The 15,511-nt window shown below is 39.8% G+C and overlaps 2 protein-coding genes and 2 long non-coding RNA genes across 5 annotated transcripts, besides 1 other annotated feature; 1 reads left to right on the plus strand and 3 right to left on the minus strand.

Moving 5' to 3' along the window:
* Positions 1-7,105: 7,105 nt before the first annotated feature.
* On the minus strand, positions 7,106-7,521 carry lncRNA:CR45301 (long non-coding RNA:CR45301). Its single transcript, NR_124045.1, has one exon. It is a non-coding gene; the product is annotated as a long non-coding RNA:CR45301 (long non-coding RNA).
* A 75-nt stretch (positions 7,522-7,596) lies between these two features.
* Positions 7,597-7,986, minus strand: Sfp23F (Seminal fluid protein 23F). Its single transcript, NM_001169385.2, has 2 exons — positions 7,885-7,986; positions 7,597-7,816 (listed from the first exon to the last, which is right to left on the minus strand). The coding sequence occupies exons 1-2, from the start codon at positions 7,949-7,951 to the stop codon at positions 7,647-7,649; spliced, it is 237 nt and encodes a 78-aa protein (NP_001162856.1). The 5' UTR covers positions 7,952-7,986; the 3' UTR covers positions 7,597-7,646.
* A 138-nt stretch (positions 7,987-8,124) lies between these two features.
* Positions 8,125-8,739, minus strand: CG42460 (uncharacterized protein). Of its 2 annotated transcripts, none has more exons than NM_001298655.1 (2): positions 8,575-8,739; positions 8,125-8,512 (listed from the first exon to the last, which is right to left on the minus strand). In NM_001298655.1, the coding sequence occupies exons 1-2, from the start codon at positions 8,639-8,641 to the stop codon at positions 8,340-8,342; spliced, it is 240 nt and encodes a 79-aa protein (NP_001285584.1). In that variant the 5' UTR covers positions 8,642-8,739; the 3' UTR covers positions 8,125-8,339. The 2 variants fall into 2 exon arrangements, with proteins under 2 accessions (NP_001285584.1, NP_001162857.1); NM_001169386.2 differs by having other exon boundaries at positions 8,267-8,512.
* Positions 8,740-8,895: 156 nt separating this feature from the next.
* Positions 8,896-9,081: a mobile genetic element.
* Positions 9,082-9,590: 509 nt separating this feature from the next.
* Positions 9,591-9,996, plus strand: lncRNA:CR44791 (long non-coding RNA:CR44791). Its single transcript, NR_124046.1, has one exon. It is a non-coding gene; the product is annotated as a long non-coding RNA:CR44791 (long non-coding RNA).
* The last annotated feature ends 5,515 nt before the right edge of the window (positions 9,997-15,511 follow it).

The following is a 15,511-nucleotide window of genomic DNA, read 5'->3' on the forward strand; positions in this document are numbered from 1 at the left end:
TCCAACTAATTACGTAAAAGACCATGCCCATCTCGACTTCTTACAAGGAATTTGCGAAAGTTCGAGCTTTACTCCTGGAAGTCGAGAAGTGAGAGAAGTACAAGGAGGAAATGGAAGCCTCACAGGACGAAAAGGAGTCGGCCAAGTGGCTCTCAAGCTGCAGCCACCACTGCAGCATAACAGGCACAAAGTTGTCGCAAAAACTTGGCCAGAAAACGCAGATGGAGCAACTTTGACGTGTGCCGGGTGAAAATTAGTTATTGTCTATAGGATTATTGTGGTCGGGGGCACTGGAAAGTATCTACACAAATTCACTTATTTTACCTCATTATCAGACTAAAGTAATATTGTATAATCTAATATTTTTTGTATAGGATTACCCAATCACGTTTAAACATTTCGAAAAATGTAGCACCATTATTTTTCGCCTTCATTAAGTAAATTAGTTGAATCCTTTTTTAAAGTGTCCTTGGGGGTGGGAAAAAGAGGTGGTTTTGTTGTACCACCTCGATGAGGTAAACTTAGTTCTTGATCAACTTTCGTGTTTTCTTGGCCAAAAGTCGACCGGCTGGGGCGCAGTTCAACTTGGCAACTTTGTGTGCGACATTGACCAGAGTCCAGAGTCCAGAGTCCAACTTTCCGGGTTTTCCATCACGTCCTGCACTCCCAAGATTTACCCACTCCCAAATTAACTTGGGTGAAAATATGCGAGTGGCTTTTAGGGCTCTTTGCTTCTGGTTCTTCGGGTTGCACAATGTTTTCCTTCTGTTTTGCGAGTCCATTCACCAGTTGTGTGTTTAACCAGATGACGCCACAAAACATCCAGACGGCCAACCCCGCCCCCAGTATCCTTTACTCCTGACAAGGACTGGTTACTGAAAAGGCACACAGCCCAAATAATGAATACCAACAAGCTTTGTTTGCTACCCTAGTCATTTGAGTTGGCTTATTTCTTTTGGAATTTTTGGAAAGAATTAAAATATAAATTTAAATGGATCCCGATCTAACAATCAGTTAATATACATAGTTATATATATAGTTATATAGTTATCTAAAGGCCTTAAATTTTCTAGCCCGCATATAGCTCATCATACCCTTGCTGACTTAGTCTACCCTTTGTTTTCAAACGGATAACCAAAGAGTTAAACGTCCCTGAGAAAAACGCATTGTTGGTGCAGAAGTGACCAGGAGGAAATGGGATTGGGATCAGGAGTTAGGACTCTGGCCAGAACAATCGGCTGGAAAATGGGGAAAACAGCGTGGAATATGCCTCATCCAGTTTTTCATCGAAAGAACAGCAAACAGAAGGCGATTGGAAAACAGATATCTGAGTTATGTTCAAACTGCTGCAACGATTGCATTAATAATTGAGCTCAATCTCCACAATTACCTTTATAATTCAAATATTTTAAGATAGTAAGACATTAAAATGAGAAATAGCTTTTAATAATTCAATAGATCATTAAGATTTGTTAAAATAGTAGAGTTAAGACGTTCTCATAAATGAACTTGATTTCGAGCCAGGATTGAGTGACTTTAAGCGACTGAAATTGGCAGCTCAGCCACTTTAACAATTACTCCGTCTCTTTTCCCATTTTTAGCCACTTGAGAGCCATCCTTAATACTGTTGGAATTACAAAGATTAGCGCTAATTTCCGACTACCAACTGCGGCTCCCTGGTTCCCTGGATGCCTGACTGCCTGGCTGCCTTAACCCCTGGTTGCCCCCGCTGTTCGCTTAACCCGCCGCGTCATCAAAGGTTACAAATCACTGCCAGCTTCGCCCAACTTAAAATATTAGCCCAAATGGTTTGAGCAAAACTTCGTCATGCAAACATGACTTGGCAGCCTTCAGGCGCTAGAGGGGGGTGGTGGGCGAAGTGGGCGCAATCGCTGTGGGAAATTCTGGAGCGACGGAACGCAACTGAAATGTGTGCTGGAAAATGCAGCTTCTTCTTGCACCTTGGGGCTTTTCATTTCGGTTGCTGCTCCCTACTGCGGTCGACTTCCTAGTCAGTTGCTATGGAACTCAGATCCAGAGTGAAGTTGAATCAGTTCACTTTCTAATGTTTAAGATAGATGCTTTTAAAAATCTCCACACTCTATTTTGCGTGGCCTTTTTCTAGTTTCGCAAACAATAAAATATAAACGTGTGCCCTCCTCTCTTTAAACAGATATTTCCGAGTAAACTTCCTCTTAACTCGTGTGAGTCCCCCAGTTGCTCCCATGGCTTCCAGAGATTACATCCCATTGATGTGTGTTTTGGCCGCTGGCCACAATGGGGGGGAAATGCTGCTACGTCCTGCCTCCTTGGTCCTTCGTTTTATTCCCATCCAAATGGCTGGCCATAAAAAGTGCGCGTGTGCGTAGTTTTTGCTTTTGTTCCACCTCCATAGTGTTTGTTTTTAATAACTTTTGCAATTTGTTCCTGAAGGCCTCGTCGCAAGGACCTGTCCGGTCAGGTGCCTTCCTTATTAATTAGGCCACAAAGTGTCCCGAACCGAGCGGAACAATGTAGGCAACGGATATTCGACGTGGTAACACTTGTGGAAAAGAGCAATTACCTTCTAATTTATTACTTATGGACTTCACACAGAGTTCGTTAAAAAGATTCAATTCCATTCATTTGGCTCTGCATTTTAGTAAAATATTCCCGATTTAAGGCCACATTTTGCACAATTTTTGGCAGCATCAAGCTCCGCAAATTCAAAAGCCACTGCAGTCCCTTGAGCGGATCTGAATGTGTTGACATTTTTATGTGTGCATCTGCTTTCTTACGTTTTTTTTTTCTTTTTTTTTGCCCTGTTTTGGCATAGTTTTGTTTTCGAACTTTTTTGGATGCCTGGCAGAAGCCCACAGCGAAATATGCTGAGTCCCAGAACGGCATTCAAATGCACAATTGTTGTCGCCTCAACGGCGTTTGGACTTCCTTTCTTCGTCCTGGCTCCCCCTTTTTTTTCTGATCCTTTGCTCCTGCCTCAACGACTTGTGTGTGTGTGTGCATTATGTAGTCCTTGTTTTCAGCGATGTTGTGGGTATGTGTTGCTAAACTGGAGAAAATATAGTGTCTCTTATTTAAAAAAGAAATGGTAATAGCTAATGCCAAACCTTACAAATGTGATATCTCGGAGTAAAATATCTTATATTTTGTATTTCTTTAAAATTTATACACTCATGTACACAATGAAGTTAAGTTAATTGCGCGGCTGAGCACACGGCGTATACGTGATTCTTGTGTCCAGCTTTTATCCGAGTGCATGCTAAACATCCGGTTGCCTTTGGTTCCGCAGTGGATGTTTCCTCCCCTCCACTTTCTCCTCACTTCACCCCCTTTCCATCGCTGCAGTCGCCGCTTTTTGGGCGTGCGGCTGTCGCTCAACTTCCGCTCGAATAGAGTGAAAAATAGCATTTTAGTGGGCACAATTCGCCAGAGGCCAACCTGCTCGTGCTTCCGTCCGCCTACCCCACCCACTTCCCTTTTGCAGATTGACAACTCACACACACATATACCGGAAGTGGAAGTGCCAGTGGAGAAAGTAGAAAGAGAAACGGCAGCCATTTTGATTCGAACTGTCAGCCGTTAAAGGCTCGCCAGCCATCTTGTTCTAACCAAATTAAATAGTACAATTTACCATGTGTCTGCATGAAATGCGTGTGTGTGAGTTTGATAATTGCGAAAGTTGCCAGCGAAGTTACTCAGTTATAAAGGGAATTCATATGAACAAATACAGACGCTCATACACTGAGCGAAAAGTGAGCAATACAATTTAAGTGCCAGTTTAGTCCAGAATTACAACAAAACTTTAAAAGTACATATCTGCTGTAATATTTCTCTATTTCATTTATAAAAAATACTTTGAAATTTCTCTCTGTGTGCGATGCTGCATTTGTGTATTATTTTTTATGCGTCGACTGTGCAAAGAAAAGTGCAGAAATTGCAAACGACTTAAATAAGCAAACAGCAGTGAAAAGCTGACACACTCACACGCATGCAAATACACGGTGCATGAAGATGGGATCATTTACGACCTCTCTTCGTAAAAAAAAACTCATTTTTCGCGCTTTGCTTCTTAAATAAACTACTTTTTACTACTGACTGGCTTTTACAGCCGTGTTTGTTGTTTCTGCCCTACGTTTTTACATACTGTTTTACGTGTGTGCATAAATTGTTAGCATTGTTGTTCTACTTATTTTTTCGATGGTTACTAAAAAGTTGAGTATTACTTTTGGATGGCAACACTGTTTTCTGGGCCCAAGGTATGCGCATTGCAGGTGACAACCCTGCTCGTGCGGTGTCTTCAAGTATGCCGTAATAAGAACACCACTTACCTTGACTTAAATCGTTTCAGAAAAAAACTAATTTCAGTGCCCGCCTCTATTAACACTAAAAACTTCTTTTTTACTTCAAATGAAAAAAAGTCAGTGTCACAAATCTAAATTTCAAATATTCCGCTGGTTTTGCAGGTGAAAAGAAAAATTGCGCGAGTAACCACATTGGTGCTCTCAACTTTATTGGCGATTTTATACGAAATAGTTCGCTGCGTACGGCAACAAATCAAAGTGCACTTGCATGCATTTTTCATTGTTGTTGCGATGGGGACAAGTTTAAAGTTTAAACTGTCCCCTCGATGGCCATCTAATCAGTCAAAGAGTTGGCCAACTTTGGTCCACTGCATCCACATCCGCACAGTCGCCGCCTGCAATTGTAACTTTGTGCCCGTAGTTTTCTCCGATTGCGTAACTTTACGGCTCTGTCGGAAAAACCAAACAACTGGCGGCTTTCCAAGCCGACTTCCAAATGCGTTTGACAGTCGGTCGAGGCTGAAAAGGCCAGCAATTTTCGGACTGGAGGTCATCTCGATTAAGGCCGTGGCTGTGATAAGGACATGCATACCACTTTCAAAGCTTTGAAGAGCGGAAATCTGAGTAATATATGGGGTATGCCCAACAGGTCGTATACTTGATTTTAAGCAATTCTTATTATAAATTTGCTGGCACATACACTTCACAGTTTGTGGAAATATGTTTACTACCCCATTTCACTGACAAATTCTGCTACTTTAACTCTAATCCCATTACAAACAGTTCTGTTGGCTTAGTAAACGGATTAAGGGAGTCGTAATTAAGCTGACCACACTTCCATTGGTGCGCCTAGCCAAAAAGCACGAAAAGCGCGGGCGACAGCTGGGCAGCCGGGAAAAGTGCGAGAAAAGCGGGAAAATTAGTGGCGATAGAAAGCTTTTACTGTTGCCCAGCGCACTTAATTGGAATGCACTTGAAGTGCTCCTGCCGGTTGAAACAGAGAGCGCTGCGAAAATGCGAAGTGCTCGCCAGCGAATTGGCAGCTGGCTGATGTTGTTTTCCAGTTTTTCCCGCAGGGCCAATTACTAAAGATCGAAATTACGACAAGGATGAAGTTGGGGCGAACCACTTGCCATAATCCTTTTCAATCAACTATGGCGAATCACAGGAATTGAGGGAGTGAGTGCTGCAAGTCGAATGGAATTCGATTCGATTTGATTTCGTATTTATATTCAATTTATTCTAGATATTTGCTGCTCTATGCAGCATTTTCCACTCCGATATGCTTTCCTTTGGCTGGCGCTTGCCTTGCGCTTTTTTTTTTTTTTTGGCCTTTGCCAAAGGGGAGATGAAATCAAGCAAAACTTGTGCACTTTCATTTTTTTTTTGTTTTGTGCCAAATTGAATCGAATTCGATGGGGAAGCTACGTAGGTTTTAGATGGACTTTTCCCCAGCTTAATGCGAAATGCTGTAGTGTTTATGTAATAATGTAACAAGCAACACAAACAGCCACATTCTGATCCCAATAATTTATGGTTCTAGTCAGCCCTGGGCCGCTTTAAAAATGGCTTAGCGTTTTGGCACAAATGAAACATCAAAGATTTACGAGCCATGATTAAGCCATTTTGCGGCGCCTTAACAAAAAGGCCAAAAACAAAAGGGCCGTAAGCGCAGCTTTCGCAGAAAGGAGGCCTCAGCTCAGCATCGTCCTTTTGGAATCGAATGCAAGTGTTTCTGGGCAAAGTGTTGAGCTGAAAGTGAAACTCCCCTTTTTATTTGTCGAATGTGTAAAGCAGTGGTGGAAAGCAGAATTTTCCTTATATTTTTCCTGAATGAAAACGCTTCGCCTGCTGTGAGTAATTGTTCCCTTTAATTGTGGCCTGGAAAATGTCTTTGCAATTTTTATAATGCCATTCTGCTTTGAAAGATTTAAACTTAATCTTTAATCTGTAAAATACAAGTTTAAAAAATACTGTGGCATAAATATAAGCTTCATTACTTTTTAAACACAAACCCACCTACGATGTTACTTATTTTGGGTCTTTCAGGATTGACCACTCGTCTTATCTGTTGGGAATCCTGTAAGTCCTCCCATTCTTCCCACACGGAAAGGACTTATTTTGTAATTACCACGAGCTTTGCGATCTCGCTCCTTCGCCAAGGGCCATTACTCATGGCACTCTTTAATTATGCTGGCCAGAGATTTGGCTGGCCAATCCAGAGGAAATTGCTCGGTGTTACGTGGATGTGTGGCCTCCTGGGTGTGAGAACCCAATTAAGACGCGCTTATTGCAGGGCAACAGCAAAGTCGATCCCACAGCTGATAACGTGCAATTTGTGAGGGCATCTCTGGGGGATTCGCCCACTGGTTTTGCATTTTTTGTTTATTTGCGGCGCCAATCCTTTGGAGGCTTATAGTTTTGTAATTGTTTCGGGACGGACTTCGTCCTCCTCCATTTTCGGACTGATTTCGATGGCTTCATCCCTGCACGGCACTGCTTTAAATTGCTTGGGGCTTGTAACGATTTTTATTCATCTGTTTTTTTTCCGTGTTGTTTGCGTTGTGCGCAATTTGCATTTTGGGAAATGGCGGGAAATTGTGCGCGTTTCCAAGCGTGTGAATAATGTGTGAGCTTACCGAGCTTCTTGCCCCCAAATCCGGTGGCTGCCACTCGGGCACTCGGGTGCCGTTCCAAAATGATTTGTAGGCATTTTAATCTAATTAATGTTGTCGCGATTGAGGCTGCAAATCGACTGCACACGAAAAAATCTTTGGAATTATAAATTTTAAAATCAAATTGGAGTTTTCCAACAGTGTACTTTAAATTTTAAAAAAAAATTTAAATATGTATATAATAGAGGATTATAATTTAATTGCATTATTTAGCTTAACTGGATTGCGCGAAATGCACTTTGGCATCCCGCTGCTAATTGTCTACCAAGTTTTACTTCGCCCTGTTTCGTCCTTCGTCCTTCGCATTCGTCGTGCTGCTGCCATTTCTTTCACTCCTCAACTTTGTTCTTTTGCAGCCATTACGCGCACTTGTCGTCGGGGTTGTCATTATGCTTTCATGGCTTTAGTTTTGCCCTGGGCACAAGTTTTCTAAAAAACGAAATATGAATACAAAAATGGCTAAAAGGGGTGTGCTTGGAGCGGTGGGAGGAAGTCAACAGACTGGCTGCGAATAGGAAAAGTTTTGAAAACTCTTTAAGTCTCTTTTCGCTGATTGCAAGAAAACAATAACAAGGAGTCACATTAAAATTGAAATCGGCGAGAAAACAAGCCAGTTTGCTGTGACTTTTTGAAATATTTAATATTGTTTTTTTATTTTACAGCCATAAGACTACTCTTTGCATTTATCTTCGCATTCCTTAATGCTCTCAAATGAAGTTCCATCGGTGTCGCATGCAACAAAGTTCTTTGATGTACACATGTTTTCCCAACGTAAATAGCCGATTCGAGTAATCAAAGTGTTGCAAGCACCTTGGCCAAACAACTCAACAGCACAGCTCGCTGAAGAATACAATTTTTCAAGATAAATGCTTGAAATAAACTTGAAATAGTAGTTTTTTAATACTCACGATCTTTTAAAGCTGAAACACAGCCAAATATGGAACAAATTAGGCAAAATATTTTATATAAACGCATTTTAGATATATTCTTGGTTGCCGAGAAGAAGTAAATGAACAAGACACCTAACTATTTTTTTTTTGTTAATATAAACTTAAAATGCGCAACTAATAGAATTTAACCCTTGTTAGCTATTTATAAATATTAATTTAGTAACCGTGCTTAATTGAAGTATAGAACATTTTCGCTTTGTAACTGAAGCACACATTCTTTTTTTGTGTCAGAATAAAATTAACACTTGTTTATTCTTAAAATGCTTCTGAAAACTGAAAGATAACATCTCAAAACAATTAAATATATACAAAAGAAACCGCAACTAAAACAATTATACGTGGTATTAATATTACTATAGTAATCGCGGCTATTTATATTTTGAAACACTTTTTTAAATTCCTAAAATCTTAATTTAATATTCCTTGCATTTAGCTTCACACTCCTTGATGCTTTTGAAGAAAGTTCCTTCGGCCGAACATCCACTAATGTGCACCGTTTTGCATTTGTTTTCAGTGGGTATATAAACTATTTTCGTGATTAACATTTTACATAGGCCAACTCCTCGATATTTAACTCCGCAGACAGCTAAATGAGAATTAAGTAAATGGCATTAATTGAATGACTAATGATAAATACGAAATACTCACGGTTTTTCAAAGCTGAAACACAGCCAAGTATGGAAAAAATGAAGAAAACAATGGAAAAAAGCTTCATTTTTAATTTGTCTTATTCAGCAGGAGTACTTGTGCCTTTCGAATGCCTCGAAAAGACTGAAAATCAACAGCGAAAAACAAGTTAATATCTACAAAAATAATATTCTTTAGTGGACATTAAATATTATACATCTGCTTTTTATACCAACATTTCATTGAGTTCAACGGCTTTTTGTTTTCGTGGTAATTGATATTGCACCAAAAACAAAACACTTGTATAAACCTTTCTCGGAGAATTCATATGTTTTGTATATACAGTATAATTCGCTTAGCTGCATCGATAGTTAGCTGCATCGGCAAGATATCTGCATTATTTTTCCATTTTTTTGTGTGAATAGAAAATAGAAAATAGAAAAAAAAAAATTAAGTTAGCTGCATTTTTAAGTTACCTGCATCGAGGCATTGTGCAAAGTACTCGAGGCAGCTAAGCGAATTATACTGTATATAACAAAGATCAGGTTTCTTCACATTTAATGAAAAAACTTCTCTAGAAATACGCCCACTTCCTTCAACTTATTTCCCAATTTGTTTACTCTATTGAATGGGAATCCTTCGCAATTCCATGTGGATTTTCCCTTGTCTCTTCGTCTGAAATCGAACATTTGATACGAAATTTTCAATAAACAGATGATAACAACACTTAACCCACGGCGGCCCACCTGCTAGCCCCCCTTTAACCGTCGACAACCAGGTGATTGTCTTTTTCGAGTCCCCGGGCATTATTGCGAAAAGCTTTGTGCAAATTTTCTCATATTTCCTTGGTAAGCTCTCCTCAAGGACAACTCAAGACGAGGCCAAATGGCATAAAGCAAATATAAATATGCTAAAGGGGGAAAAATTTGTGAAGAAAATGTATTCTTACTTTTTTGCCATTTGGCCTGGTAATTGTTATTTGATACACACAAAGAGCGAAAAGTTGTATTATTTCGCTTTTGGCACATTTGTCAAGCCAAACAAACTGCAAAGGGAAAACTTAAAAAGGAAAACGATACATTTGAACGAGCGTTTTCTATTAAAGCCAAGATGGGGCCATAAGCGAAATTCAATTAAAAACTTTAAAAGCCGCCCAACAATTTCCAACTGCAATTAGATGAGAGAAAACACACACAGAAAGTCCTGATTGCATTCAAAACGAGATACGGTTGCAATATATACGGATACATGAACGCAGCTGAGATACAAAAACTTCGCTTTGGCAAACTTTTAGCTATTATGTAACAAAACGCAGATGAAGGCTGGGAAATTGCAATCCATACGCCCAACTCGCCATTTTCTCAGCCATCTGGCATTTCTGGCTTAAAAAAAAAACGAGTTCCATTTCTTTGCTAATACAGGAAACTAAAGCTGTCCGAGTTTACTTTGCAATTATTTATTTTATAAATACAGTTTTAATGCCTAAGAATTACCAGTACATAAAATTATTAAAATTTTATTTAATTTCAAACTTTGGTTGGTAAAAGCAAACATTAATTTGTAGTCTTATAAAAGGGCATGTCCTTTTTGTTTATATGACATCCATGGGACTTCTAGGGAGTTCATTTAATTAGGAACTTTACACAAACTCTCAGTATAACTTTAGATGAAAAGATGCAGGAGCAGTTGTTTATGATGATAAAGATGCATAAAGTTATCAAAGTTGTTGAGCTAGATAAAAAACTTGTGGGATAAACATAATGGTGTTTCCTAATAGAAAAATAAGCACACAACTTTGCCATTAGCGTCAGTTTCTTAAGAGTAAAGCTCTTCCATCAACTAATAAATTTACAAGCAAATTGCGTATTAAGACTTATAAAGGCTTTAAAATACATTGTATCTGAATTTATATTGGATTTGTACTATTCATTTCGATAAATTTGTTAGTTGTCATTGTCTCATAAACTGCAATCGACACATTGGCAGATTTTTATTAAACTTTATTATTTATTAAGCTTTTGCCACTTGATCACACGGAATCATAGATAAAAATTGTGTGTTTCCCGAAATTTTTTAATGGCGATTTGAAAGCTTCGAAGTGAAATATAATCATATGGCAGCCACGGATTTCCACTCGTGAATGTTTTAAAGTCCCGAAACGGATATGGGTTGGAAAATGGTTAGTTATTTATACCATTGTTCGATTTGTTCGCATTTTAACTCTTCATTTGGCCATTTGTTATATACGCCAGATCGGATTTATGTTGCCGCTGTCAAGGGTTTCATTATTATTTGTTTCGCGGGAACCTTTCATTCGCAACTTTGCGGCATTTGGCATTTGCATTTTTATGGCAACACTTTCAGGGGCCGCAATTATTTCCCCATCTCGAGTCCTGCGAACCGAGAATTTTATTGCCCCTGCATCCGCTGCCTCGTGCGAGGACCTTTATCTTCTTTTTTCCGGACTGCGGCTGCTGTTTGGTTCAAGTCGAGGCATCGACAGTCATTTGGCAGATATATTGCAGTCACAACATCGCATATAACACATCAATATCCGGCACGGCCACGCCCACCCACACATTCCGCCCCCAGCCGACGATTTGCACATAAACAGAAGCAATAAGCGAGCGAAGGACGAAGGACACAGGACGAGAGCAAATTGAAAACGACAAAACAAAACTGAAATGTGGCCCAAGTTTGGGCAAAATGTAGGTTGCTTTGCGGAAATCGAGCAGAATGTTCTACATAATTTCGCACATATTCTGAACTAAATGTACCAAATAGTAGTACACTGTATTTGCTAACTTGCGAACATTACTTTTGGTTATTTTACTGAAAATACATTGGGGTACTGTTAAAGATTCCTACAGTAATTATATTTTATATTATTATGAATGCCACACATTTGGAATGCCTGCAATACCCGTTTTTACTTCGCTATGTACCTTATAAGGAATATTTGCTGTACCGGATATCCGGTTTTTCAGCATGTGACGGAAGTTGCTGCTCCCCTCGCGCCCACTGAAGAATTCGAGGTGGTCCCCCCTTGAAAACTCCCTTCATTTTTTGCTTATTTTATTACTTTTTCCCCGTTCTGTTGAAAAGTTGTACGGCCTGCACAAGATCTTAACTTCGATATTGATGTCAAATTGTCGCGCGGTTTAATTAAAAATATCCACAGAGTGCAGCAAAAGTGAAACAGAAACCAGGGAAACCCAGTGCAGTTTCCCAATTGTTGGTGCGCTTTTGTGGCATTTCTTTTCGCTCACTTTTTATTTTTGCGCATTTCTGCATTGTGTTGCTGCCCCACAATTGCCGAGTGGCTCGATTTGGGGACCAACACGTTGTCAACTGGTGCGTAGTTTCATTGTGGCCATAGGCCTTCAAAAGTCAGCGCTTGTCCTGCAAGATTTAACTTGAATTTCATAAAAGTGCGATAGAATACACTATAAAGTTATATTCCGTTTTTAATAAACATTAATAAATGTATTTACGAGAACATGTGTATTGAATCATTTGATTTACGTCCTTTGGCTGACCGCAAAATTCTTTCAGCAGATGTCTGACCCACATGTAATTTTCATAAATAAATCCACATGGAAGTTTCCAATTTCATCAATGCCATTTGAGTTCATCACCGCAGCACTGCAGCAATCGCTGATTTTTTCACTCATGATTTCCGCAACCGAAAGTTCAGCATACATTATTGATTATAATTTAAAATTTATTTTGCCTGCATGCCAGGACGACTACTATCATCATCATGATGAGAATGAGGATGTTGCCAATTGTTTTTGCCCGATGTCCTTTTGGGAACTCCACTTTCCATTCTGTCCGACATTTTCGACGCCAATTCGCTTTGATGGGTAATGAATGATGCAGGGCTTCAATTGTGGATGCTATCAAATATTTATGAATTAAATGGAAAATCATCAAACGGATAAGCCCATCGGTGCGGTGGAGGCTGTAATGGAGCATCCCTTTTGATTGTTGCCAGAACAACAGCAAATGGGGATAATTGGAATGAAAAGTGTTGCCGGAGAAACGAAGTCTTGATATAGAAGTACTTGCCGTTCGATAGGTGTGTACATAATTGAATTATTTTCAGTTTAGCAATGTAGCAACTTATCTGAAAACTTGGCCAATATAATTAAGCGAGCGAAAATTGAAATACGCAACGTGCAGTCAACGCAGTATAATCCAAAATAGTCCCCCAAAAATATTCACACAAACTACAAACTTGGCGCAAACTTTGTAAGTAGCCCAGGACGAAAAGGACTTTGCAAGCAGCAGGATGCTGAAGTAACTTCCTTTTCGGCTTGTCGGTGCGCCTTAGTTGGTTTAACTGGTAATTGCAGTTTGCAGGGGGGGGGGGGCGCCAAGGCGAAAATTGCTCCAAAAATGTGGCGGCAAGAAAATGAGTTCGCTGAGGGAAACTGGCGAACTCATAGCCTCCGACCTCGGAAAACACCACTCAAGTTTATGTTGGTACTTCGCGAGGGAATTCAGTTTCGTGGACTATCCAGAAATCACTACACTAAGCTAAAATCACTATCTTTATTCCGCGTTCTAAATGTTTTGACAGCAAACTTCGCCATATTTCACATTTCCAATCCCTTCCGAGCAATTGATTCGATACCATATTCCTCGTATCGTAAAACGTTTGGCCAAAACAACACAGAGCTGGGCGATTGTGTTTGGATTGTCTCTCAGAAAAGTTTTGAGCTGTAAATAAAATATATAACCATTTGGCACACTAACAGTATGTGAAATGGAAATCGTGCCAAGCGGGGTCAGAATCTGACTCTCTATGTATGCTTTTTCCCACATTTTTCCCTGCAGTCGCTTCAACCAAAAAGCAGCGTACGTGGACCAGAAAACGGAAAAAACAATTTCCTCGCTCGGAACTGGCTTTAGTTGACCCAATAATGGTACAACAAAATAGTATCCCTTTGCCAATCTATGCAGCAATAGTTGTTCCTATCCTTCTTGTTCTCCACTTTTCGGCTCTTGGCTCCTAACCTTTGAGGATGTTGCAGTTGCGAGTTGCGAGTTGCCGTTGAGAGCATGTGGCCTGGGTCATTAAAATCATATGCTGCTTTGGTCAAAAACTGGCGTTTTGCTGGCAATCTGATAAAGTTGACTAGGAGCCAGTTATAAAAGAAATGGAAACACTTACGCACACTACAGGCCGGAAAGAGAATCCTGAAGGAATTGGATGTAGACAGGATACCCTGGAAAACTGAAAATAAATTGATAGTAAAATTATTCAAGTGAAGCATGCCCACTTTTACACAAGCTTATAAATTCAAGTGTATTCCAACCGCACTTCTGTTAATTATAGTATTCACTAGTATCTTAATAAATGGGCTCAAGTTGCCTCACAATCCCAATCGACCCCATATTCTTCTAGAGTAGCGTTTATTGTTATAGATGGGCTTTGTTAGAATATTTCCAATATCTGTTCAGCACATACAGCCGAGGGCAAGTAAGTGTAGACCGGCATTATGTTTGTGCCCCATTTTGTGGAAGCCCACTTGCTCTCTTTCCGCCATTAATGGGCGCGGGCGGTGGGTGGTGGGTGGTGAACTTGCTACCCTGTGGCGTGCATTGAGTTTCATGACGTCATTAGCGTTAATGGCTGTCCGTGTGCATTATGCAGCAGTTTAAATATACGCTCTGAATTCATTTTTTGTTTAATGAAAAGTTACACGAGCTGCAAATGAGCAGCGACTTGCATTGCAAATAATGAGCCACAAAGTGTTTGCCATTAAATTTGCGGTCCCATGATGGTAATGAGGTGATGTGGATGTGATGTGGGGTTCTCGGTTCGCTACGGCCTTTCATCGAATAGTTGAAAGGATTTGGCCCGTTGTCATGGCGGCTTTTGTTTCACGTTGTTAACCAAGTCAAGATAAGGGATTAAGTTCTTCGTGGCTTTCTGCAAGCCTCTCAATTTTCCCTACTCGCTCTTATCAGCACCAAACTTCTGGATTTCGGGTAGTCATTAATGAGGCGATGACACGTATGGGGTGTGTGATTTTTGAGAGGGTAAATATCCATGACGTTGCCATGGCAGTAGGATATCATCATGAATTTAAGGTGAGCCAAAGCAGTCTGTAAGGCTCTTTGAATTTACTAGGAGATAAATGGAGGTTTGTTGATTTGAATGTGTATTCTAATGTGGAAAATATTCTATTTACATGATTCGATTACCAAGAATTAGCAAGGATATGCTTTGTATTCCCATTGCTAGTAGAGTAAAAGGGTATTCTAGATTCAATGAAAAGTATGAAAGAGGTAGGAGTAAGCATTTCCAACAGTATAAGGTATTCATATTCTTCATCAGGAATTCTAGCTTTTTGTCCGTCAGTTTGTCCATATAAACGCTGTGATCTCGTTGTCCTTTGCTAGTTTGCTACTAACTTTATTTCATTTTGAATGCCCAGTAGATCGATAAAATATTATATCCATACTAACATCTAGAATAACAAAGCCATAAAAATAAAAACGTAAGTACGATTTTCACACCTTTCCTATTGGCATTAAACACCTCGCGATGCTCATTTCTTTCTGATCTTTTATAACCCTTTTAGACTCAACTCGTTTCAACCCGCTAGATGTTGCACCTGAAAATGGGTGCAATACCCCTTAATGTATGGCCCACTTGTGCTTTGCACAAAAAACCAACTTGCAAGAGCTTAGTCAGCGCTTACACGCAAAAATCGCACACATCAGCCAGTCATGGAATAGCGAATATATCTATACATATGTGCACATGTATGTATATATTCTCCGCATATATGTAAGTATGCCTTTTTGTTGTCTGAATTCAACGAGGCATGCAAAATGCCACCGAAATGAAATGTGCAAACAAACACGCCGAAACAGGAGCAGCGACTAGTTGGCCAACGGCTTTAGTTTTAAATTATTTTGCGCAATTTTATTCCAGACCGTG

This window comes from Drosophila melanogaster, chromosome 2L (assembly GCF_000001215.4).
Source record: "Drosophila melanogaster chromosome 2L".
Classification (NCBI taxonomy): domain Eukaryota; kingdom Metazoa; phylum Arthropoda; class Insecta; order Diptera; family Drosophilidae; genus Drosophila; species Drosophila melanogaster.